The sequence below is a fragment of the Vulpes vulpes genome, chromosome 11, assembly GCF_048418805.1.
Source record: "Vulpes vulpes isolate BD-2025 chromosome 11, VulVul3, whole genome shotgun sequence".
NCBI classification, from domain to species: Eukaryota; Metazoa; Chordata; class Mammalia; order Carnivora; family Canidae; genus Vulpes; species Vulpes vulpes.
This window is the reverse complement of record NC_132790.1, coordinates 67382726-67409246: the sequence shown is the minus strand read 5'-3', so window position 1 is coordinate 67409246 and position 26521 is coordinate 67382726. Positions and strand designations below refer to the sequence as shown.

Sequence of the window (26521 nt, the reverse complement as noted above, 5' to 3'; positions counted from 1 at the left end):
TGCTTCTCCCTCTGCCTATGTCTCTGCCTTTCTATCTCTCTGTGTTTCTCATGAATAAATAAATTAAATCTTAAAATAAAATTAAATAAATAAATACATCTAAAAAAAATGCCCATTTCAAGTCAACTATCACTTAACACTGAGTTTCAGCCTATACAATTAGATAACAGAAAATGTATTAGAGCTGCAAAAATGATAAAAGGAGGGGTAATAATACCTTACTGCAGATGATAGGACTGAAAAACCATTACATACAATGAAAGAACCAAGAAAGGGAGGAGAAGGAAAAAGAAACATACAATAACAAATAGCCTTCATATATAAAAGTAACAAACTGATGATATAGGGGAACAAAACCCTCATTTACAATCGAGACAATAAAGACAAAAATGCTTATGAATACACTCACCAAGAAGCATGTAAAGCGTAGATAAGGAGAAATTTATTGCATTCCTTAAGGACACAAGAACTGACTTGAAATAGGAAAACAAGTGGAAGAAAACATACCATGTTCTTGAATGATTCAATGTTACAAAGATGTCAATACTGCCTCAGTTCATTTATAAATTTCACTGCCATTACCACTTTTGAAAAATCAGGTTTTACTTCTGAAATTAAAAGCTGATTTTAAAGCTTACATAGAAATATAAATATGCAAAGATAGCCAAGAAAATTCAGAAAAGCAAGAGTAATAGGTCGAGAGGGAATCTAGATCTACTGAATATTAAAATATGTTAAAAGCCTCAGAAATTAAAGTGTGGAAGTGGTTCATGAATAGAAAGACCAATGAAAAGAAATTCTAAAAACTGACCTGAATGCAAATGGAAATTCAGAAAACATAAGGCAGCATCACTTAATGCTTAACTTTTTAATGAATTAGAACAAAAAGGCAGCAATTTAGATAAAGATAAAATTGGATGCATACTCCATTCATAATGCACCATAATAAACTCCAAAGGATCAACGATTTCAATATTAAGAAAAGGCATTTGGCAGGGGTCGGATGTGGGTGCGATGAACTAAAGATACCCAGGAATATTCAACCTCAGTAATTACATAAATGTAAATTAAAACTTGAGGGATGCCTGGGTAGCTCAGTGGTTGAGTGTCTGTCTTTGGCTCAGGTTGTGATCCCGTGGCCGTGGGATCGAGTACCACATCAGGCTCCCTGCAGGGAGACTGCTTCTCTCTCTGCCTATGTCTCTGCCTCTCTCTCTCTCTGGTCTCTCATGAATAAACTCTTTAAAAACAAAAAACACTTGAAAATACCTGACACAGAAGGATAAAGATACCTATCAGACTGACAAATATCCAAAAGTCTGACAATACACTGTTAGTGAAGCTATAGGGAAAGAGGCATTCATTACTGTGGGAGTCCAGAACAAAGTAACCCAGTAAGAAGGGATTCTGGTAATATCTACTAAAATTATATATAAGTTCCCATGTGAACCAGCAATCCTATTTCTGGGAATCTACCCTATAGATACACCCGCACAAGACTAAATCGGCATATAAATATTGTGACATGCTTTGTAAAAGCAAAAGACTGAGCCCAGGAAAAGCATAAATTACAGGATATCCATAAATGACACAAAACAAAGCTTTGAGAAAATAAGAAATATTTCTATGATGTCTTATTATCAAATCTCCAGGATATACTGTTAATAGAGAAAAAAAAAAAAACGATGCAGAACAGTACATGTAGTATGTCAACTTTTGGTAAGAAAGAGGAGGAAGAAGTAAGACTATGTTTATATTTTCTTGTACTGAATAAAAACTAGAAAGATGAACCAATACTAGTAACAAATGGTCCTCTCACAGGAGGCAGGTATAGGGGTAAGAAAGTAAATGCAATATGGCAGGGGTACACCTTCTCTGAATGCACCTTTATATATATATAGTTTTGATTTTGGAATCATAAAAATGTATATAACATATTCAAAAGTATTTTAACTACGAAAAAGTAACATACAAAATGGTATGGATTCTTACCTGAGAAGGAACACTTTTTGGTGGCTCTATGCGTATAGAAGGATCCCACTCTCCTGGAGGTAGGACAGTTACTTGATCTAAAAATTCATCAATTCCAGATAAGAGGTCATTTCTGTCTTTTGCTTTATAGGCTACATCATGAAAAATCTACAGAAAAAAAATTGAACAAAAGTATTTTAAAGTTGAAAGAAAAATTCTACACATAGTAAATCTACCTTAGGTATGATAAATACGTCTAACACCTGATTACAAAGCTCTGCCCCAAAGAAAGACAGAAGTCCTGGTCAATTTGGCCCTGCTCAGTGAAAAGGTTCAAAAATGGAAGAGAGAAATTATGGAGAAAAAAACAGGAAGGGGGAAAAGGCGAAATCCTAAGCAAAACCTAAAGAAATTATATCCTGAAGTCCAGGATGGAGAAATTTCAAAATTTCCAGAAGGTGGTCAATAATTTCAAATGTTGAGGGGAAAATAAAATACCAAAAAGCATTTACTGGTCTTGACAGAAAGGTCTTAAAGATATCACCATAGCCAAATTGTCGAAGAGGGAATAAAATAAAATAGTACAGACAGCAAGGACAATTTTGTAAACTTTACCATGAACAACTACAACAAAAACTAAATTATGTTTCACAACCAGTGTCCACTTGAAAAGGATCTGAAATTCCACTTCTAGGGGATTTTCTAATATGATAAACTTCATAATCAGTATCCACCTCATAGGGCATTTTAATTACCTCATCTGTCATGAGAGTGGCTATTGATCTTCCAATTTCATGATACTGTGGTGCCTTGCCTGCTGGACCCAATAACAGAAACAAAAACCTAAAGAAACATTAAAATACACAAACTTAAATATAAACAACATATACACTAAGATCTAGGCAATCGTAAAGCAATCACTCAAATGTAAACACAGAAACAACATTTAGACTTCTTCTCTACCCCCTATACCAATCACTGAGAAGATGACACTCTACCCCTAGAGCAAAGCAGACCACAAAATTAAGCAAGGCATTCATAATTAACTTTCTACCACATTACTGAGCCCCATCTTCTTTAGGGTAAAGAAGTGATTAAAGAATTGAGTGATTTACATAAGTTCTGATTTTCTTTACTCTTTTGAATTTGAGTAAACAGTTTGATCTAATCTGTATTGACAGAAAAGGTAAATTAGTAAATAAGGGAAATACCAATTCCATTAAATACTTACAATTAAGGTTTTCCTAATAAAACAGTTCATAGTATACACAAAAAAAATTTATAATCCCTCAAATATGGTCTGGATAAAGACTATTGTGGTAAATAAGGTATTATGGAAGGAAAAAGAATTCTAACGACACCACAAATTTAACATCAAACCTCCTATTATTTTATTGTTTTAATGTATTTACAAATGACTAAAAAGTATTTAACTTACTTAGTTCTATCCTCATTTACACTACAGTAAAAATATTAATATTCACATTTACCCAAATTGAAAGTATTCATCTTCTTGTTTTATGAGAATTTATGAGATTCCATAGTGTAAATCTATGGAATTATTTTTCTTACTTACCTTAATACTACGTCACTAGTGTAACTCAGGAAAGCATACTAAAAATAGGCACATATATTCCAATCAAGTTGCAAGTAATTCTTCATCTTTTAATACTACAAAAATTATTTTTAAAATATTTTTTAAATTATTATTTACAATTAAGTTTAAATAGTCAATAGCTAACAACTGATTATCCTTTATAACACAACTTGCTAATTCTTAGGGATATGACCCCATCTGCTTTTTACTTATGTATATTGAACAGAAAATTTTGGTCATGTCAGAACAAAGCATTTGGCTAATCCAGAGGCTTTTTATTACATGTAATCAACCGTATGAAGTAATCGTATGCTCATTTTATAAATGAAGCTTAGAAAATCTCAGACAGGTAGAACCTAACAGGTCTAAAATGGCAAGCTGTCCTCTAAACCGAAGGTCCTAAAACACCAAACCTCTTATAAAGGTATAAATGCTAAGTATCTTTTAAAAGAACACTTTCTTTTTGTTTTTTGCTTTTTCCTTCTTATTCCAGAAAAAAAGATAGCTCTTTTATTCTCTACTAGTCAAAGCATTCAATGTGGTAACAATATTAACAATTGAAATAAGCTTTTTCTTTTTTTTTTTTGTTTTTACATAAAGCAAAATGCTCCTTTTTATCAAAAGATAAAAATCTTTAGCTTTAGGACATGCTGCTGAGGATGTTAATCAGAATGAACTCTTTACCTTGTAGGAACAGGGACCTCAGTCAACCCTGAAAGGAGAACAGCAGGAGCCAATCTCACAAATGCAATTATAGGTCTTTCCAGAAAGTCCACTTCTCCTACCAGCACATTGGATGCCTCGGCTCCCGAGGGAATTTTTCTCATAAAATTCATATCAACCTATTGACAAATAAAGAATAATTAAAAATCAAATTTGCATGGCATTTGTGTCTATATAGAGAGAAATAGGAATGAAAATCTGCTTTTAAGACTACTATTTACTAAAAAAAAAAAAAAAAAAAAAGACTACTATTTACTAATCAAAACTGGTAATCTAATGGATGTATAAACATCAAACTTCTCACACATGTAAAGAATGGAGTAGACAAATACAAAAAAACAAGCAAAACACATCTATCAAACAATGACCCAATGGCTCTGTCATCATCTTTACTATTTCAGAGATCTAAATTATGAAACATACAAACTAGAGAAAATGTTCAGGGATTATAGTACTATTCATTAAAACTATTCAGGACAAAAATAGAGTTCACAAACTAACAATGATTCATGAAATTATACACAGTGCTAAAAGAATATTCCTTTCACGATTATTTTTGTTTAATCTTAGAAATGAACTGGCCCCTTTGTATTTTATATATGTTATTAGAAGTTCTTTTTATTTTAAAGAGCTCTGTGTATTCCCTGGTATTTTCACTTAGTGGGAAAAAATTATTTTTATTTTTATTTAAAACTAAAGTAAATAGCCATTATTGGTATAGATGTAGGACAGTGCTAGAAAAATCAAATTTAGTAGTCTGTGTATAATTACAAAGAAAAGGTTATAAACATAATATCAAAGTATGGGAATTTCATTTATATGCAGTTTCACACAAGTCACTAAACAACCACTTACAGGGCTATCTATTAAAAATAAAACCAGCACTTACAGCGGGCCTCTTGAGTCCCACACCCAGTGTGCCACAACTACAGTGCCAGGAGGCAGACTCCTGCCCAACAGGAGACAAGGAGGTGTACACAAGGACAGGCCAAGTAAAAAAAAAAGTAAAACTGTGACAGAGGAACAAAAAAAAAAAAAACCCCGGCATCTGCCATGTCTAGAGGAGATCTATAACATAAATTATATTTATCCATTTAGCAAGAATAAACTGCAGTATAGTCACTGAAAACTTTTCACTCATCTGAAATAACAGAAGTACCAGTAAAAATATGATCAAGTTAGAATAGAAGAATTAAAAATACTTTTATAATTTTAGAGCAAGAAACTCAAGCAAAGCTATAACGCAAGTCATTTTACATTCCTTTTTTGCAAAATGTGATTTTATAGATTTTATACCACAAAAGGCTTAAGAGAAATGAATATTACTTGAAATAGTCACACTGAATTAAAAAATCTTAAACCAGATACAACAATGTTAAAATAGTATCTTAAGACAAACTAATACTATTCAAAAAATTATAGGAGCCACACAGAATTAATTATTCAGAAGTAGGCCTCATGAAGTATGCTTTGAATTAAACTACAATTTGAACTTAGAGGAGTTTTTTGCCCAGTTCCTTTGAAATTTTGAAGTTTTCTATTTCTATCTCACCTAAATATTCATCTAACAAAAATAAAAAAAATCATAGTTGAGACAGGGGACCCATGCCTTTACCTACCCATGGGGAAACACTGATATGTTTCCCAGGGACATTCCAGAAAGTACTGACACCATAAGACAGTAATTCTGGGATCTTATTACAGCCAAGAAAGGGCTGATCCCACCAGTGCTGTAACATCATGCCCAGAATTAATCTTTCTGGTGGTAGTAGCTCCAGAACAAATGACTGTAATTCAAAAGGTCCTGAAGTTTCATGTTATCTATGGGTAGGTATAGACCACTATAATTCACATATTCTTTTGTCAAAATTCCTGAAACTAGTAAGACATAAAGATATTCAAATGCTTTTAGACTGTTACCTTTCTTGTAATTTCTGACCTTAAATTACATATTATGAGCATCACAGGCAGGCTGGTAAGCACAATCTATTAAAAAATTATTGTAATCAATGCCAATAAAGTCACATTGCTAGTGATTCTCTCAGTAAGAATGATTATGACAATTTACAGGGAAGGACAAAATTACCTTGCTGAAGTCAACAGTACTATTCTCTCTGCTTCCTCCACCTCCATTACCTTTAATTTCTCCACTTTTATTATTGTCCAAGTTTCCAGGGGCAGACTGTGGAGAGGCCAAAATACCTGTATTAAGAACCAAAAAATTCCAAATTAGTAAAAAGAAAATTCACTTTGTAAACTGACTCTGTTCATATCCTGAAAGTGATAATTTATTAAAAGCAAATGTGCAAGGTTAAAAAACCAAAAGTGCCAGGTGTTAGTATCATACCAGCAAGACAAGAATAACATTTTAAGCAGTAATTAAGCTGTATATTTTAACATTTAATATAATTGGGATTTACAAAACAGTGGCCTTTTGCAAAAGGAAGAAAAAAAGTGACTAGGTGAGGATCACAGAAGCTGGAAGTCCTGAGTCTGATTACACCACTACAAATACTTAGGGAATGCACTCTTGGTGTATCTAAAACACATGCAAACTGCACAGCTTACTGATGCCAAACTACACTTGGCATACTTACTTCAGTAACAATATTTATTTTCTGATAAACTCTAAATGCAACTCAGAAAAATCCAAGAACTACATCAACTATAAGTTAAAGTTATCATAATGATTTCCTCAAGAATTTCATTTCTCTTGGCTAGTATTTATGTGCTGCCTACTGCCATTATTCCTAAGTACAACTTGAAAACATAATAGCAATGTTTTTATAATATAAATACAAAGAGTAAGAGTTTTATAATCAAACACATCTGTGTTGAAATAAGTACGCTCTCTGCCACTTCATAGCCATGTGACTTTAATTGACTCAATCTAAAAGATTCAGACAGACCTATAAAATTAGTTTGGATTACAAATGATAGATGTGTGTTCAATTGTTAGCATGCTCATTTGAAGTGACATTCAGCAGCAACAGTAAAACAACAATAAAATGACCTAAAATAACCTGCAGCCTGTGACCAATTGTTACCACTATGATCTTTGCAAAAAGTTCAAATCTCAGTATTTATAAAGTACATGTAACAATATTTATAAAGTTACATGTAATACAGATTTCTACCATTAAATGTATGTCACTTCTTTCAGAACACCCAGGATTTTCAAGTTCAAGAATATAGATTACTATTGCCCCAAACACTGAGCACAAGAGAAAAGGTGCCAGGCTGACCTACAACAGACTTGACTTGTAGTTTTAACTCTGCCACTCACAACAGTCTAGCTACCCACAGAAATTCAATTTAGCAGTTTGTGACTAAATCCTCTAAATTTTAAATTTAATATTAGTAAAGTTCCTGATTTTTAAGCATAGCAGATATATCTGATGCATCAGAGGGTATTTTCATTTTTCTAGAACACACTGTAACTAATAATTGTAACTAAATCATTGGGGTTTACTGCTTAAACTCAATGACCGAAGACCTTTGTGATATCCCCTTTTTTTTTTTACTAAATACCTATTAACAGGATGTTACCATAACCCAAAAACCTAAGTATAAATAGCATATATAAACTATTGGGGCACATGGCTTAACACAGTCAGTGGAGCTTGCAACTCCTGATCTTGGGAGTTGTGGGTTTGAGCTCCACACTGAGTATAGAGATTACTTAAAAATAAAATCTTAAAAAAAAAAAAAAAGAGAAAAAGCATATGCTAACAATTTAGCTATGTGTTCTGGAAGTGTTAAACAATTCTGAAATAAAAACTATGTGTAAAACTTATCTCATTTCTCACCACCTTAGCTTAGCAGAGCAGTTATATGATTCCTCTTCTTTGACCTTTGTCTCTAAACTTCCAAAATAGAGTCTATTCCTTTATTAAAATACATGCCTAAGTAGGAAAAAAAGAAAAGGCTAACCAGTATTTTTCAGTGGCTTTCATCGACTCCCACATAAGAAAATGAAGACTATTATTAATACCTTGGTGTCAACTGCAAGTGACCATCAATACACATACTTCCAATTACTAAATGTATTCAATCCACAGATGTATGATCAAAAAAATACATATGTAATTTCCCAGAATAGCCTCAGTCATCAGATTTTGAAGAGAAGAGTAGAATGAAGACTAAGGTGGAAATGTAAGGATAAAGTGGAATGGGAAGAAGAAATGATGTGGAATTCAATACTGATAAAGCTAGAATATGATCTGAAGTCATCTGGCTAACCTGGTCATCTTAAACCTAACAGAACTGGCCTGCAGGTACACATTAAGAGTTTTTCACCATTATCTTCTCTATGTAGTCCTTCCCAATCTCAGCTAAAGGAAAGCTGATTTCTTAATCAGTAAAGAACATCTCCCTGCTTGTACAATAAATTCCTGGTGCTCATAATTAAATGAGTAAATTCCCCAAAATTAAAACTATCATTAGCACAGATAACTCAGACTGTACTTCTTTAAGAGAAAATAATGTATGCATATATAAAATCAACACTGAGATTTAAAAAATCATACTTTGGTAAATCTATTATTTTTGCCCTTAAATTTTTCTCACAATAGCATATCTAACTACAGAAAGATAAATCAAATATACCAGAGTCTTCTGCCATTAATGGTTTGAAAATCGAAGTAGTTGAAGCAGTAGGGCTCAAACAGAAGATTGTGTTGGGATATATGTATCCCATGGTAACATGTAGGGACATTTTTGACTGTCACAACTAGGGAGTGCTACTGGCAGCTAGTGAACAGAGGCCAGGGATGCTGTCAAACATCCTACTATGCACAGGATAGCCCCTATGACAAAGACCTGTCCAGCCCAAACTGTCAATAGTGACAAGGTTAAAAAACATGGAATCAGAACAGAGCTATCAATACTAAAAATATGCTTAACTCTTTTATTGTAATTACTCCCCAAAACATAATAGGAAACACTACTTTTTTTACTATGAGTTTGCACAAATCATGATCCTATGACATAAAATATAGTTTCTGCAAAATGATGCTAAGCCCACTTTCCTCCTATAACATAACATCAGACTTCAAGGAAAGTGAACTACGATTTCTAAGTGCTTTAAGCACTAGGTAATTAAACCAGAGAATAATATACAGTTGTTCCTGTTCTTTTAATTATATACCTTCTATAGATGTCTTCTTAAACAATAATTAAGGGCCTTTTCTTCTCTTTAGAAATTCCCTCTCTTCCCTATTCTAATTTCTTTTCTTTAAATCTGTCATACTTATGCAGAGCAGAAAAAAAGCTTAATACTATTCTTCAATTTTCAGATAATTGCTACCTTTATCCCCTTAACAACATGGCCTAACAAGCTACTGTGATCCCGTGTGTCCCCTCCTATTTTCTATATAAAATCTATAATCCCTCATAAAAGCTGGAGAATGAGAAATGTTCAGTATTACTGCTAGATAGAAGTAAAAACAAATGCAAGGAATTAACTTTAAAATCACTTTTGTTCAATGAAAAATAGTAAGTCTTGATGGTTCTTTTTAATTTAGACTGTTAATTACTTCTGAATAAATAATTCTAGAGTATTTCTTTCTTTTTGTTTGGTTACCACATTACTAAACTACATATTTTCCATGAGGTACTAAAATCTACAATGAAATATTATACTGTGGATTTTGCTGTAGGTAAATCTGCTCAATTCCTTGCTCTGGTCATTTATGGTATGATCTTAGTATCTTTAAGTCTTAGTTTTCTTCATTTGTAAAATAGAGATAACATGAACTTCATCAAATAGTTAGAATTATAAATATATTTGAAAAGTAATACCACTGTGTATGGAACACACTATAATAAAACAACGGTAGCTAGAACTATGGTCCTAATTAATGTTATAATGATTTAGCTACCATATTTCCATTTTTTGCTTCTAAAAGTATATATATATATTTTTGGCAACTACAATGAGCCTTGATCAAATATACTTGGTATGTTTGGAGAAATTCAATACAGAGAAGGAGAAGTCTGTCATATAGTGGTAGGATCACGAGGATTTTGTCAGAGAACAGAGATGGTCCTTATTAGTTGTATGATCCAGGGGGAAGTTACCTAACTTTTCTGATTTGTAGAGTCTGAGTCTCTGAAAATGGGTGTATCCACCTAACTTTTTATACACATTAAATAATAGGCTAACACAATAAACCTACTCTACCACTAAGTGTTACATGTTATCAGTATTATGAAAAAATGTAATAATACTTATGTGATTAAAACCACTAGCTAGCATTTATATGCCACACTGACACTTAGCTGTCAGTAAAAAGCAGTCACTAAAGAATACTCCTTTATATGCATTGGGTGGAAAGATAAACATGTTTAAAGGTACATATAATTACTATATTACAAAGAGCCAGAATTGTCATAATATATAACCCTTAGATAAATTATAAATCTTTTATCCATTACGAAATAATTTTTCTAATTCACAGACAAAAATATACATCCTAGCCACACCTCTAGGATCTCTGGTCCTGAAAAGTTCAATATCAATTTGGAGTAAAGGTAAAAATGGCACTAAACAGAAAACAACTAAAGTCTACTCCAAAACATAATACTAGTCTTAAAATAATGATTCCAGATAGCCATTAGAGAACCTTGATCTTCTCAGAGACAATAGGAGGAAAAGAACATTCGATCCTATTTGTGTAGGAAGGTAAAAATACACTGCATTCTTTGCACAAAAACACCAAATAGTATCTGAAGGACACATCACCTCATTATAATTTATGTCCAATGTCTGTGTTCATTCACACTATGAAAGAAATGTACAAGAAGAAAAGCCACCAGTTTTTAAAAATTGTGGTAAATTAGAAGATTACTTATAAAAATTTCTACTACATCTTTCTGAACTGTAAAAATGCCTTGACCCAGAAAATCCCAGTGAAAATTTTTGAAAGGGCTTTAAATTATGTGTAGTCCTCTTTGTAATCTTTTTATAACTTAAAAATGTTTAATACTTCTGTTCTTTTCTACAATATACTATAAAGAAAAAAAAAAGACATGCAGAAGTCAAAACAAATTATAAGCATTATCTCCATATGCTGCTAAAGCTCTGTGCTGAAAGGCATTCCAAGTGCAAGTGATCCAGAGGCAGAAAGCACCACACATGGAGATTCTGAATAGTTGCCTGGAGTCATGTCAACATTTTCCTCATTCTTCTCCTCCTGGCCTTTCAATGCTTCTAAGTCTTCCTCGGGCGGATGAATTACTACTGTGGGGATACCATCACTGGCAGGTGAAACCAGTAGCTCTGGGACCTGAAGCTGACTCTGTTGGGAACTTCTGGAGGTCAGGCGACTGACGCTAGGGCTGGAAGGAGGGCTGCTTTGAGGGGTGGGTAGTGGGGTTGTACACCTCGAGCCTGCAGGGCTTCCAGCTCTTGAAGAAGGAAGAAGATGACTGAGAAGAAGAGATAAAGGCGATTCTCCTCTCAATGAAAGGTTTGAGGCAGACAGGCCTGTTCGCAAAGAGTGGCGGGAGGCTGAAAGGCCTTCCCCTGAGATAAAACAAATAAATGAAAAATGATAAAGTTCACTGAAGAAGGCAAATAGACACACACACCAAAATCAATTTACAATGTAATCTGCAAGCTGTAAGCCCAAAATTTCAAATTCATGCTATCAGAGTTAGCATGGCAATCAGTTTTTTAAATGTTAGAAAGGCACTGAAAAGTTGCTTAAATTATACTTAGTTCCCTGGAAGTGTATCCAAAAACAAAACAAAAAATAAAAAACAATGTGAATGATAGATGGTGCAGGGCAATATTCTGTTAGTAATTAGAATGTCCAATAATGTGGCTTTAAAAAAAAAAGTATCAACGCAAAGTTGAAAAATGATAAACAGCAATTGAGAATGTAATAATAAAAATAATTTAAGAAATAAAACCCTACACAAAACTTAGAAGCACTGATAGTTTATACTTAGGGTATCTTTCCTACACTGTACCAAACTGCTATAGATAATTCTCTCACACAAGATAAGTTCACATCATCTAATAATTCTTAACTTAAAACTAGTATCAAATCTTTATATTAGTCAGTAGAACATCACCTTCTGGTAGTGCTCTTAAGTAAAATTTAAAACATAATGCAAGTTTTAGGAATTTTTTCAAAAGAAAAACATACAGTCAATTTGAAAGGTTATTCTTCAGCTCTCTAAAGATATTAATAAACATCCTAAAATATGCATCCATTTCTAATACAGCAGATAAAATTAAACAAATACATACAATCTAATTTAGCTAGATAATAAAGTATTTCTCCCCAACAATGGCAATAACGAAGTAAGTCTAGCACGTATCAAAAGGCCATGTCTATCTACATTTCAAACACCTGGTATTCTAAGAAGTATAGCTTAGTGGAACATTGAGTTTAGGAAAAATATGAGAACTATGACAATCAATCCCACATGATCTAAGTTATCAAAGCCACATGCTCAACAGATCCCAGAAATATTAAAAAGATGAACCTTTAATCCATAAACCACCATCATTTTTAGTTAAAAAAAAAGCTATATGCAGAAAAAAAAATTGTTAAATTACAACAATAATACAACAAAATAACATGCCCATGCTAAAATGACATTTAAAGGAAAACAGCCATTGTCTTATAATTAAAAGGAAGTAAATGACAATCAGGGAATAATCAGGAACCCCTCCATATGAAAAATGAAGATTTAACAGGGTCTGAGTAAGTGAACTCATTTCATGCAAGTTGAGAATATAAAATACATGAAAGATGAAAAAGATGTAAAATGTGACACTGGCTTGATTCTAAATTGAACTTAGGTCCATAAGAGATTTCTTTTATTCTTAAGGTTACTTAAATATACAAAGGCCTCATTTTAAACAGTTTACAAAGTTTTAATGGTCAAATGCTCAGAAGAAAACAGACCTAAGTATGTCACTCGGGCTGCAAAAGATGATTACTGTTGACTTTAGATATATTAAACTACATCCCATCACCAATGGCTGTTGTAGAATACTTAAAAGCCAATATATGCAGGAGCAGAAAAGATGAGAAGAAAGACATTGTGGCCCATCATCCACTCCTCTTCACTTTAATCCTTTTAAGCCTTGAGCAATGGTATCAGCTAAAGGCAAGAAGAACCCTCATAGGCAACTCCAACCGTCTGTACCTAGGTTTTGGAGTCACTATCAACAGAGCTCTCCTCGAGAGCCAAAACAGAACCCCCAGTGATGTATTCTTCTGCTTTAAAAAGAGAAACGGCAAAAATTCCAGGTGTGCCAGTTTTAAAAGAGTGACAGAGGTAAATGACTACAAAAACACCATATCCCCACATAAACCAGTGAGTCCCACATAATCCATTGCCAGATCGTAAGAGTAGAGAGCAAGAAAATGTGGGTCTGTGCCATTCTCAATGGTTTGGAAGACATCAAGAAGGTCATCTCTAACTTAAGAACAAACCATCCATAAAAATCTTACACAAAGTATATAAAGGGAAGTCAAATCATTAAACCAACACCAAAACACTTATTTATGTTCAGCAATAGGTATATTCTGGAAACAAACAAAAAAATCACTATGAAAAATCTAATACAAACAATTAAGGTTCAAAGCCAAGACTTAAAATTTTTAAAAAGATTGAATTTAGAGATCATAATTTATGCCTCCTTAATCAATTATTCAAGTACTCTTGAGAAAAAAAAAGCGAGAAGATGTAATTCAGGATTGGCTATAGTGATAGTGTTTAAATACTTAAATGTGCCATTATAACAGAGAGAATACTTAACTTTTCCGTCTAAATGATTTCTACAGATTAAATGTCATGTTGTAAAGAATGATATTATAGAAATGGTATTTTTAAAATACAATAATAACACTATTATTTAAAAAAAAAGAGTAAAAGAGATAATAAAATGACCTATAGAATTATCTGGAAAAAAATATCTTTCTTCCCCCAAATGCTAATTATAGTAGAATGGAATGCTGTTAGAGTGGAAGTGTTAGCAAAATTGGATGCCACAACTGATCTCACCATTCCTTTCAAGCAAGTGAGGGTCAGAATGTTTCTTGCCTATATCTGCAAAAGATCGAACAAGGGGAATCCGACTGGTGAATCTTTTCTCATTCTGATGATGATGTCTCTTCAGAAGAGCTTCTCTGACATTCTCTCTTATGGACTCATCCAATTGGCCAGAGGCTATCATGTTGTCTAATACCATATCTATTGAAAGAAAAATAAGTAACAGCTGTTTTTATTAAATAAACTAATACTTGGATGACTATAACATAAACAATAAACTGTACGTGAAACCCTACCAAAAAATATATATATCTTTAATAGTTCTCTAGAAAATACTGTTCTCTTGTGATATTGAATAATGTATAGATAAAGATAAATATGTGCTGAAGGGGAAGTGGGGTGAAATGGGGTAACTGGGTGATGGGCATCAAGGAGGGCACATAATGGAAGGAGCACTCGGTGTTATATGCAACTGATAAATCACTAAATTCTACCCCTGAAAGTAATAAGACACTATATGTTAATTAACTTGAATTTAATTTTTTAAAAAAAGAGAGAAAGAAAAAAGATAAATATGAACATTATCTAAGAAAAATAGGGGATCCCTGGGTGGCGCAGCGGTTTGGCGCCTGCCTTTGGCCCAGGGCGCGATCCTGGAGACCCGGGATCGAATCCCAGGTGGGGCTCCCGGTGCATGGAGCCTGCTTCTCCCTCTGCCTGTGTCTCTGCCTCTCTCTCTCTCTCTCTCTCTCTCTCTCTCTGTGTGACTGTCATAAATAAATAAAAATTAAAAAAAAAGAAAAATAAACAATGTAAACCAAATAAACATGTAACCATGGAGACACTTTTTATTAAGTATTGTTATTTATAAAGAGGTCACTGTATAGTTGAAAGTGCTTTCCTGTATGGACACTATAAATTCTATTAAACTGAATATTCAATAATAGTCGCTTCATAAGTGACTAAAATACCTAAGTGAAGGTATTTTATTGCTTCACTTCATATTTTTTGTCAAAACTATAGGTGAGTATTGGACTCTTTCATTCAGTAATTAACAATTTACTGAGTATCTATTAGATGTTAGGAATATAGCATTTAACTAATTGGATCAAGTTTCTGCTCTCAGTCTTCCAGAGGTGGAAAAACCAATGAGCAAATGAAAAGATAAGTCAAATAGAATAAATTCTAGGAAGATGAATATATCAGCTGTGAAGGGGAGTATGGGGAATGGAGAGACTGAGGTAATGCCATATGGTACATTATATAGCGACTGGACTATTTTTAACCTGTAAAATATATTATAAAGTTTAAAAGTTTAAAACAGTGCCTGCTAAAGTGAGATAAGAGTCAAGCTTTCAAACCTATTAGATTCCTCTGAGAGAAAACTGGAATCAACCTAACAGGTAAACTGTAACATTAACACAACAACTACTCACTACCATACATATGGACAGTGGATGAGAAGACATTATAATTAAAATATTACATTGTATTATGTGCTAAATGCAAAGCCAAAGTAAATGTCTCCTAGCACCATTCAAGAATCTGTATACACAAGGAACTGACTTTCATATGAGATCCATACCTGTCTATACTCCCTAGACATTTTTTCCTTCTCTTCCTCCTCCTTAGAATACTTTTTTCCTGTACCACCTGCTTCTTGTTCTCATGTGTTCAAACTTTATAAATAAGTAGTAAATAAGTAGTACATTTAATGTCCTTGTGGATCTTCCCCAGATACCTGGGTCCAAAAACTGGAGAAACAAAAAGCTCTTTTCTCTTTATTTCCAGAAACAGACTGCATATACTGCTTATGGCACTAGTCACTTTCTTTTTGGTACTGTAGCCATACCTGTCTAACTTAATCTCTGAGACTCTGAACTTATTAAAGACAAAATGGGTTATTTCTCTGTACTCCTCATACTGTCCTGCACATGATAGAAGTTCAATACAGAGCTATTAAATCAATGGTCTGAAATACGACCTCATTTTCCTAATGTAAATAGCTCTAATTTCAGTACAAATTACATATAAAAAAAAAAAGTCAAACTGCTATAACCTGCTATTTCATCTAGAGTACTTGCTCTCATGTCCAGCATCACTGTTCCATTTAGGATGCAACTTCTTAGTTCAAAAAGACTGTGCAAAGAGAGAGTTGCCACGTAAGGTTTACTCCATCGGTCACCACCATCTTCAACATCCTCTTCAAATTTCAGCCATCTGAGATGTGCAACACATAGAAATATTTTGTAAATAATGAAGATTTCATTTGCTTATTTTAATGTGATAAACATGCACTTGTTCTTTTAAAGAGAAATAAAGAGTACCACCACCAACACAAAATTTGGCTACAAACACATTTACAAATCAAGCTAATGGTACACAGTTTCTAGATTCACGAGGTATTACAAAATAAGTATACAGTTCCTCTTTCTATTCTGGCTATCACAATAATAAGTCTACAAAGACACACTATGGAACTTCTGTAGTTTCCACTGCTAATCCTCTTTTAAACTGAAAATATGCAGCAGACCCTTGACTTTTGAAATTTAAGTCTCTAATTAAAGATGTGAAAATGTACAATTAACATAATTCTTTCAATGATACTTTAAAGTGGATGGGCTTAACTTAAGAAAACAAATTTTGATAATAAGGAGATAAGCTAAAGCTATAGCTTCCAGACAAGAGGAAATTCTCTTGTCTTATACACACCCCATAGCTTATAGTTTATTATATTTACAATATAAAAAAAAAAAATCAAGAGGAGCCAACTAAATGCTTAGACTCAATATTATTACCTGGCAGTTTCTTTCCATTCATACTCTTCTCCATCTCTGTAGCACAGTTCATCCATTTCCGTAAAGAGGTCATGCGGAATGTGTTCTTCATCATCATCTTCAGTACCAAGAATGAACTGAACTCTCTGGGATGGTGTGTCTTGACAAAAGAATTTAAATACATTCAAAAATTGTTGTAATTCATTCAAAGATAAACTCAATCTCAAAGTGAGATGCTTTTGCTTTAAGTAAATATACTCCACTAAAACTCTTATTAAAATACTATATAAATCTGGAAAGAAACAAGGACTAACAATCAGAAACAAGGAATATTGCAGAGAGATAACCTCCACAGACAAAAAAGAAAAACTGTATGTTAAACAAGTCGGGGTGCCTGGCTGGCTCAGTTAGTACAGCATGTGACTTCTTGATCTCGGGGTTATAAATCTGAGCCTTATATTGGGTGCAGAGATTATTTAAAATCTTAAAATAAATGAATGAATGAATGAAACTAATCTTATAACTAAGTGATGTAAAAACAAATAACAAAAAGCAACATCCAAAAACATGGAACACTATACTCAAGACTTTTTTTAAACTAAAAATATAAGAAATGTTAGACAAAATTTTCAAAAAATTTAAATATATAATTAAGATGTAGCTAACTTCAAAAGTGAAAAAAGAAAATCTCTAAGTTCCAAAAAATGATGAAAAAAGCAAAGCTGGGGTATACAGAAACTGGTTTTTCATACTATCATAGAGAAGCAAAACTGTCAGTTAAGTTAGGCAAAAGAAGTCACTGTTATGAAACAGATACCCCATTCATGGCATCTGAATTTAAACTACCTACACAGTACAGGGTCCCTAAAAAATTAGTATAAATTCTAGTCCAGGACAGTTGAAAGTCCTAGGACAAGCAAACCACAAGCGTCAACTGAAAACAAAATCAAATCCTGCTGAATATGAGATAGGAAGTCAAACTCAAAATTTACAGTGAACAAACTTGCAGGCACTTGCAGATGCAACCAACACAGATTAAAGAGTACACTAGAATGATTAATAAAGGAAAAAACAGATCTGAGGAAATCAGAGTGCATCAATGATAAATAAGAACATGGAAAACTAAAGGTTCAGAGATGTAGAGAACAGAATAAGAAAATCGAATAGGAAAACCTCTAGAAAGAAGAAAATATAGAATAAGGGCAAAAGCAATAAAAAGCATATTTGAAAATTTTTCCAGTATGCATGTCATCTGGGTCTTTATATTAAAGGGCTATCCTGAGACCCAAATAGGACAAACTAAAACATACGACTGAACTGCCTGATGTTTCAAACCTTTCAACTTTTAGATATTACAAATCTTTTGTCAGACCTCCAAGCAATATTTTTGGTGCTACTATAAGTGGCATTTCTTATTTATTTTTTATATTTTTTAAAGATTTTTTATTTATTCATTCATGAGAGACAGAGAGAGAGAGAGGCAGAGACACAGGCAGAGGGAGAAGCAGGCTCCATGCAGGGAGCCCAATGCGGGACTCGATCCTGGGTCTCCAGGATCAGGCCCTGGGCTGAAGGCAGGTGCCAAACCGCTGAGCCACCCAGGGATCCCCTATTTCAATTTCTGATTGTTCATTGCTACTACAGAACTATATAGAAATGTAATTAATTGTGTATCCTACAACCTTGTTAAAACATACTTAGTTCTGTAATTTCATAGACTGCTTGGGATTTACTAGATACATGATCCTATATCTGTAAATAAAGACAATTTTACTTCTTCCATCATAATCTGTATGTCTTTAACATCTTTCTTGCCTTATTACCCAAGGTGGGTGCTCCAATACCATGTTCTATAGAAGTGGCAGAGAATAACCTTGCCTTTCTCCAAACCGTAAGAAGAAAGCATTCCATCTTTTAGCACTGTGATGTTGAAAAACTTTTTTTGTAGATGCTGTATATTGGATAGAGGAAGATTTCTTTTATTCCTTTCTTTCTGAGAACTTTGTCATAAATGGTGGTGGAATTTTGTCAAGGGCTTTTTCTGCACCTATGGAGATAATTATATGGACTTTCTCCTTTATAGTGTGAATGTGTTTATATTGATAGTTAAATTTTACACCAACCCTACTTGTCCACATAGTATTTTCCACATGGTATTAATTTCCTGATTGCTGCTCTAACAAATTACCACAAAATTGGTGGCTTAAACACAAATTTATTCTTATATAGTTCTGGAGACCAAAAGTCCAAAATTTGTCTTATAGTGTTAAAATCATTGGCTGGCTCCTCCTGCAGGCTCTAGGAAAAATCCATTTCCTTATCTTTTCTAGCTTCTGGAAGCTGCCTATATTCTTTGGGTCTGAATCTCTCTGCCTTACTACAACTACTTGCTTCTGTTGTCACAACTACTTCCTCTCATTTTCTGACTCCCCCTTACTAAGGGACCCATCATTACAACTGGCCTACTTGCATGATCCACTGTAACTTCCCCAACTCAAAATCCTTAGTCACACCTGTTAATTCAAATTTGCTATAAGGTTAACATTCACAGGTTCTGGGCATTAGGAAGATGGACATCTTGGGAGCCATTATTCTGCCTATTACAGTCATGATATGGTATCCTTTTTAGATATTGCAGGATAAAATATGTTTTTAGTTAAGAATTTCTGAATCTGGGCAGCCCGGGTGGCTCAGCAGTTTAGCGCCACCTTCAGTCCAGGGCCTGATCCTGGAGACCCAGGATGGAGTCCCATGTCAAGCTCCCTGCGTGGAGCCTGCTTCTCTCTCTGCCTGTGTCTCTGCCTCTCTCTCTCTCTGTCTCTCATGAATAAATAAATAAAATCTTAAAAAAAAGAAAAAAACATGTTGCTCTAACCTCTGAAACTAATAATATACCACATGCTAATGAATTAAATTTACATAAAATAAAAAAAAATTTTAAAAAGGAATTCTTGAATCTACGTCATGAGAAATATTTAGTCTGTAGTTTTATGTTCTTGTAATATCTATATCTAGTTTTGGTATCAAGGTAATGTTGGATTTATAAAAATGAATTGGGAAGTATTCCTTCAACTTCAGTTTTCTGGTAGCCTGTGCAATTTCTTCCTTATATGTTTGAATGCATCCATGATGCCATTTGGAAGTAAATTTTCATTGTAGGAATGTTTTAGACTACAAATTTAATTTCTTTATATACAAAGTGTAATTCAGGTTATCAATTTTTTTTCATAGTTTGTATTCTTAAGGAATTTCCCCATTTCATCTAAATAATCAATTTTGTTGGCATAAAATCACTCATAATACTCTCTCTTCTGTCTTTTAATACCTGTAGAACCTGTACTGAAATTTTCTGATGCTGGTAATTTATGTTTTTTTTTTCCTCCCTAATCACTCTGGCTATATAAGTTTGTCAATTTTAATGATCTTTGCAAAGAATCAGATTTCAGTCGAACTGATTTTTGCTATTGCTTTCCTGGTTTTTATCTTACTCATTTCTACATTAGTTTCCTTTCTTTTCCTTACTTTGGTTTAATTTCTTCCATGTTTTCTCTTAGATTCTTAAGTTAAAAATTTTAATAATTGATTTTAGATCTTTCTTCTTTTCTAATATAAGGATTAAGTGCTACCAATATTCCTCTGTGCACTGCTTTAGCTGTCTCTAAAAAATTTATAATTATTGGTGTCCTAACTTTGCAAAGAACCATGCTAAAGGAACCTGTACACCTGAAGCATGTCCTCACTTTGCAAGATTCTATCTCAATCATTACCAGTACTGTGTTTCTATTTTTAGGAGTTCAAAATACTTCCTAATTTCTGTTGTGACTGCTTCTTTATTAACCCATTTGTTATTAAGAAGCATCTTGTTTTATTTCCAAAAATCTGGGGATTTTTCTTTGTAGTTTAATTCTATTGTGGTCTGAGAATATACTTTCAATCTTTTAATTTATGTTAAAACTCATTTATTGACTAGAATACAATCTATCTTGGGAAATATTCCATTTACACTCATAAAAAATTTGTTTTCTGGGACACCTGGGTGGCTCAAAGGCAGTTGAGCGTTTGCCTTTGGCTCAGGGCATGATCCCCATCCTGGGATCGAGTCTGCCATCGGGCTCCCTGTGAGGAGCCTGCTTCTCCCTCTGCCTGTGTCTCTGCCTTTCTGTGTGTCTCTCACCAATAAATAAAATCTTTAAAAAAAAAAAAAAAAAAAAACCTGTTTTCTGCTGCTGTTGGGTGGAAGGCTCAATGAATGCAAATATCAATGTTATGCCAGTCAGCTATATCCTTATTGATTTTTTTAACTTGTTTTATCTGTTACTAAGAAAAGAGAGCTGAAATCTGTAACTTTTAAAAATTTATCCAACAACTAACTGTAAGCTTATCTCTCTCTTCAATTTTATCAGTCTGCTTCATGTATTTTAAAGCTGTTATTACATGCATATTTAATTAGCATTGTTATATCCTGGTTTCAGCAATTTAATTTTTAGGTGCCTTTGTATGATTATCTTCATGTTTCCTCTTGGGTTTTGCTAAGCTCCTTGAACATGTTCAGTTTTCATTAAATTTAGAATTTTTCGGGATGCCTGGGTGGTTCAGTGGTTGGGCACCTGCCTTCAGCTCTGGTCGTGATCCTGGGATCCAGGATCAAATCCCACATCATGCTCCCTGCAAGGAGCCTGCTTCTCTCTCTGCCTGTGTCTCCGCCCCTCTCTCTCTCTCTCTCTCTCTCTCTCTCTCTCTCCCCGTCTCGGTCTGTCTCTCATGAATAAATAAATCTTTAAAAAAATTTAGAATTTTTCAACTACTATTTCCTCAAATTTTTTTTCTGCCACTCTCCTTTCTTGCACTACAATTACACATCTGTTAGACTGATATTTTTCTACAAATTACTGATACTCTATTTATTCATTTCAGTCCTTTCTTTGCACTCTGAGTAGTTTCTACTACTATGTCTTGAAAATTACTTTTTTTCCCCATACAGTCAAATCCTCCTCTAATCTTATCTAGTGTATTTTTCATTTCGGATATTGTATTTTCATCACTGGAAGTTCCATTTGGACTTTCTTATATTTTCAATTTCCCTACTCACCAGTCACATTTTCCTCTATCTTCTTGAGCATAGAAAGCAGATATATTACACTTGCTTTAACATGCTTGTGTTCGAATTCCATCAACTCTGTCATGTGTTTCTACTGATTTATTTTTCTCTTAGTTATGGCTCATATCTTCCTACTTTTCACATTTCAGGTAATTTGTAGATATCAGATATTATGAATCTTATATGCTTAGATGATGGATTTTACTGTATTTCTTTCAGTAGTTTTATAATTTGTCCTAGCAAAGACCTTTAATTGAATTCTTTTAAGACTTGCTTTAAAAAATTTTAGAGATCCACTGCAGCTTTTAGTGTAAAATTAAGACTCACTATTAAGGCAATACCTTTCTGAGAACTTAACACAATGCCCCTATATGTCAAGGTCTTTCTACTCTGTCTAATGAAATCATACCTTACTCATACCTATTGGTATCCAATCATACCTATTGGATATTATGTAATATCCAATAACTGGTTAGCCCACTGCTTTCTGATGATTATTTCCCAGGCCTTAAGTAGCTTCCTTTGGCCCAAACCAGTACTCAACCAAAGATTTAAAAGGATCCTTCTTCAGACCTTTGGAAGCCTGTGTGTGTGTAACTCTCTATTCTCTGGCACACCATACCTGACTAGCCTTTTTGGACTTCCCAAATTCCAATCTCTGTCTCAACTCTGAGAGCCTGCAAGGCTCTGCTCAGGATTCCCCTCCCCTCCCTGTGCTGTGGCCTAGGAACTGTCTCTAAGTAATATGGTCAGGCAAGCACAAGGCTCATCTCATTTGCCTCCACTCTCTCAGAGGTCAGAATTCTACACTGTGTTGTCCAATGTGTGAAAATTACTGTTTTATATATTTTGTCAATTTTTCTAATTGTTTAAAATAAGAGGAGAATTCAATTAATGTTATCCCATCATGTCCAGAAGCAAAAGTCCTATGTAATATACATTTAGAAAGTGGGGACCAAAAAAAGTAGGGACAGTGGGGATCCCTGGGTGGCTCAGTGGTTTAGCACCTGCCTTCGGCCCAGGGTGTAATCCCAGAATCCCAGGATCAAGTCCCACATCAGGCATGGAGCCTGCTTCTCCCTCTGTGTCTCTGCCTCTCTTTCTCTCTGTGTCTCTCATGAATAAATAAAATCTTAAAAAAAAAAAAAAAAAAAGAAAGTGGGGACAAGAAAAAGAAAGAGACATCCTTCATAGCAATATCTTAGATACATATTGGCAGTTAAAACCAAAATGAACAAACTTCAGTGGCATAAAACTTTTCTAAGGATATTTATTCCATTAAAAAGTCACAAATATTTCCCCCACTAAGTTCTTCAAACCACTATATTTAGATTTCACATGTCATACCTTAGCTTGAAACATCAAACCACATATCTTGCTGAACATAGTTTACTAGATAGCATTCTATAAAAACATTATGTACCTTTTTATTCACATCAATTAGAGAAGCATAATGATCCATTCAGAATAGCAGAAGATATCCTAAACTGGATGGATGCCTTATACAGGAAAACAAAATACTTTTAGTTTTTAATTGTTTTTAAAAGGTTTTACTTATTTATTCATGAGAGACACAGAGAGGCAGAGAAATAGGCAGAGGGAGAGGCAGGCTCCCCACAGACAGCCTGGTACAGGATTAGATCCCAGGACCCCAGGATAACAACCTGAGTCGAAGGCAGACACTCAACCACTGAGCCACCCAGGTGCCTCAGCAAAATACTTTTAAATTACTTAATATCAAAGTCCACCAGTGATCCTTTCTGAAATTAGTACTGATTTTTCTTTTGACTTTTTGTTAACTATTCGATCTTGTAGTAGACCATGTACTACTACTTAGCACAAGTTTTTAAAAGATTCCCATCACACTGAGTCTCTCTAAGCTTAAGTGTCTCCATCTACAAAATGAAAACAATACCCATCTTTTAAATAATGCAGAGAGTGATAAAGATGCATTGTATATATACAATGAAATATTATTCAGCCACTAAAAAGAATGAAATCTTGCCATTTGCAATGACATAAATGGAGCCAGAGTATAATGCTAGGCAAAATAAGTCAGAGTAAGATAAATATCATATGATTTCACTCACATGTGGAATTTAAGAAACAAATAAAAACAAGGAAAGGAAAAATAAAAGAGAGAGAAAGGCAAACTAAGAAATTCTTAACTACAGAGAACAAACTTGGTTACCATAAGGGAGGTAGGTGAAACAGAGGATGGGAATTAAGGAATGCACTTGATGTGATGAGCACCGGATGATTTATGGAATTGCTGATACACCTGAAACTAATATAACACTGTATGTTAACTAATGGGAATCAAAATAAAAACTAAAATAAATAAATAAATAAAACGCGCAGAGATGGTTAAATCAAAGAGCATATGTCAAGGGCTTAGCGGAATGCTTAGCACAGAATTGGAACTTAATATATTACCATTTTCTTATATTCGTGTTGTAGCTTTATGATACACAGGATTCTTTCCCTCTTCCTCACAAAAATGTTCCCTTAGTATAGCGCACAAGTGCCTACAAGTACAGCTCACGTAACTTTGCTAGAATGTACACACTAGGACCCATGGTGTAGAGATGGCCATGCAGGCCCATGATGTCCTAAAAAAAATAATGATGCTTTATATATCCACTAACTGTAATGTTCTATGAGCCCTCCTCAGGCTGTACATCTATTTTTTTCTGGTTCTCACCATTTGCACTTCTCAGGGCCACTTAAATCAGTACTATCAATATTTATTTTCAGATAATATTCTCTTTCCTATATGTCTTTTTTCTTTCTGATTTCCTCTATTGGCACCTCTATACTTCTCTGCATTCAAACAAAAATCCTGTCCTTTATGAAAATCATATCTAATCAGAGCACTCTTTTGTGCACAGATAACCAAGTAGTTTAACTTAGAGTATATATTTTCCAGCCAAGAAATGTGTTTAAAAATGAAAAAAAAAAGTTTAATCTCATTCAGGAACCTAAAGATTCCAGATGTTTGTTCACTGCATATACAAATTATGAAATATATATATAATAGAGAAAAGAAAATAAACCACCACAAAGCTGAAGTTCAAATGTCAAGACTCAACTTTTACAAGTCCAAGGCTGGAATACAATGAAGAAAACAAAACACTTTACTTCTTTTCACTTATCCAGAATAGATCTTAATCTATAAACTAAATACCTTCCTTGGAGAAAAAACATTATTACTTCACTTAGTATATTCTTCAAGGCTTATAATATGTCTAAATCATAGCAGACATAAAATTTAAGAAAAAATATTCCACTTTTTTAACAGATTTTCAGGAAAGAATTTGAAAGTGTCAACAAATAACTACTGTTTTCTCTTACCATAAGAAGGAGACTCCCGTCCATCTTCTTTATCTGATTCTTTATCTTTTCTTTTCCGGTGGTGATGTTTGTGTCCACGATGCCTATGACGCCGACGACTCTCTTTACTAAACGGGACATGAACACCAATATAGACAGCTCGATGACCTAGCCAAAGATATAGAAACATTACTGATTTTCCAAAAAAGAAAAAAATATCTCCAAAAGTATGCCAAACTTTACCTTGATAAAAAAGAATATCCAGAACAGCAAAAAATTTGAATTGCCCAAAATACACATACCAAGCTAAGTTTGAAAAATGTGAAACTCTTGATTTCTTGTTTCAGTTGCCAACATATTAATGTCAATAAACTAATCACACTTAAACTAAAAGAAATCTTGACCTAAAGATATACAATGAGCTAAATTTGTTTAAACATCTTCCAATACCTAGCTCTCTGCCTAGTATACAGTAGGCACTAGATAAAAAAATTGTAGAAATATAAATTTTTCTTAATTTTACCAGAAAAATCCCAAAATTAAAAATCAATTATATAGCATGGGGAGGATGATGATGCAAATGTTCTGGAATCACAGTGGTGATGGCTGCACAGCATAGTGAATATACTTCAAAAAACTTAGAAACACTTCAAAATGGTGAAATTTGTTAATTATATCTCAGTAAGAAAAAATTTAAAAATTATAACAAAATTCAATGATACTACTATTTAATTTTAGCGAAACTATTTTCTTCTGAATACTAAAGTGGAAATTAAAGAGTTAAATTCTCTTTTTTTTTTTTTAATTTTTTTTTTATTTATTTATGATAGTCACAGAGAGAGAGAGAGAGGCAGAGACACAGGCAGAGGGAGAAGCAGGCTCCATGCACCGGGAGCCTGATGTGGGATTCGATCCCGGGTCTCCAGGATCGCGCCCTGGGCCAAAGGCAGGCGCCAAACCGCTGCGCCACCCAGGGATCCCAAGAGTTAAATTCTCATCACTGTG

At 33.8% G+C, this 26521-nt stretch overlaps 1 protein-coding gene across 8 annotated transcripts in view; it reads right to left on the bottom strand.

Annotated features, from left to right (window-relative positions):
* The window catches only part of SLC4A7 (solute carrier family 4 member 7), a 105010-nt gene that overhangs the window by 35952 nt on the left and 42537 nt on the right, over positions 1 to 26521 (bottom strand). For 3 of the 8 annotated variants that reach the window (XM_072726660.1, XM_072726656.1, XM_072726659.1), the window contains exons 3-10: positions 25538 to 25684; positions 17107 to 17245; positions 16368 to 16528; positions 14321 to 14509; positions 6378 to 6493; positions 4253 to 4410; positions 2727 to 2814; positions 1993 to 2139 (exon numbers count right to left, since the gene is read on the bottom strand). In XM_072726660.1, the coding sequence (XP_072582761.1) occupies positions 1993 to 2139; positions 2727 to 2814; positions 4253 to 4410; positions 6378 to 6493; positions 14321 to 14509; positions 16368 to 16528; positions 17107 to 17245; positions 25538 to 25684 (1145 nt within the window). Of the gene's footprint in view, positions 1 to 1992; positions 2140 to 2726; positions 2815 to 4252; positions 4411 to 6377; positions 6494 to 11450; positions 11820 to 14320; positions 14510 to 16367; positions 16529 to 17106; positions 17246 to 25537; positions 25685 to 26521 lie in introns of all 8 variants that reach the window. The other 5 variants (XM_072726664.1, XM_072726661.1, XM_072726658.1 and 2 more) reach the window with 3 other exon arrangements.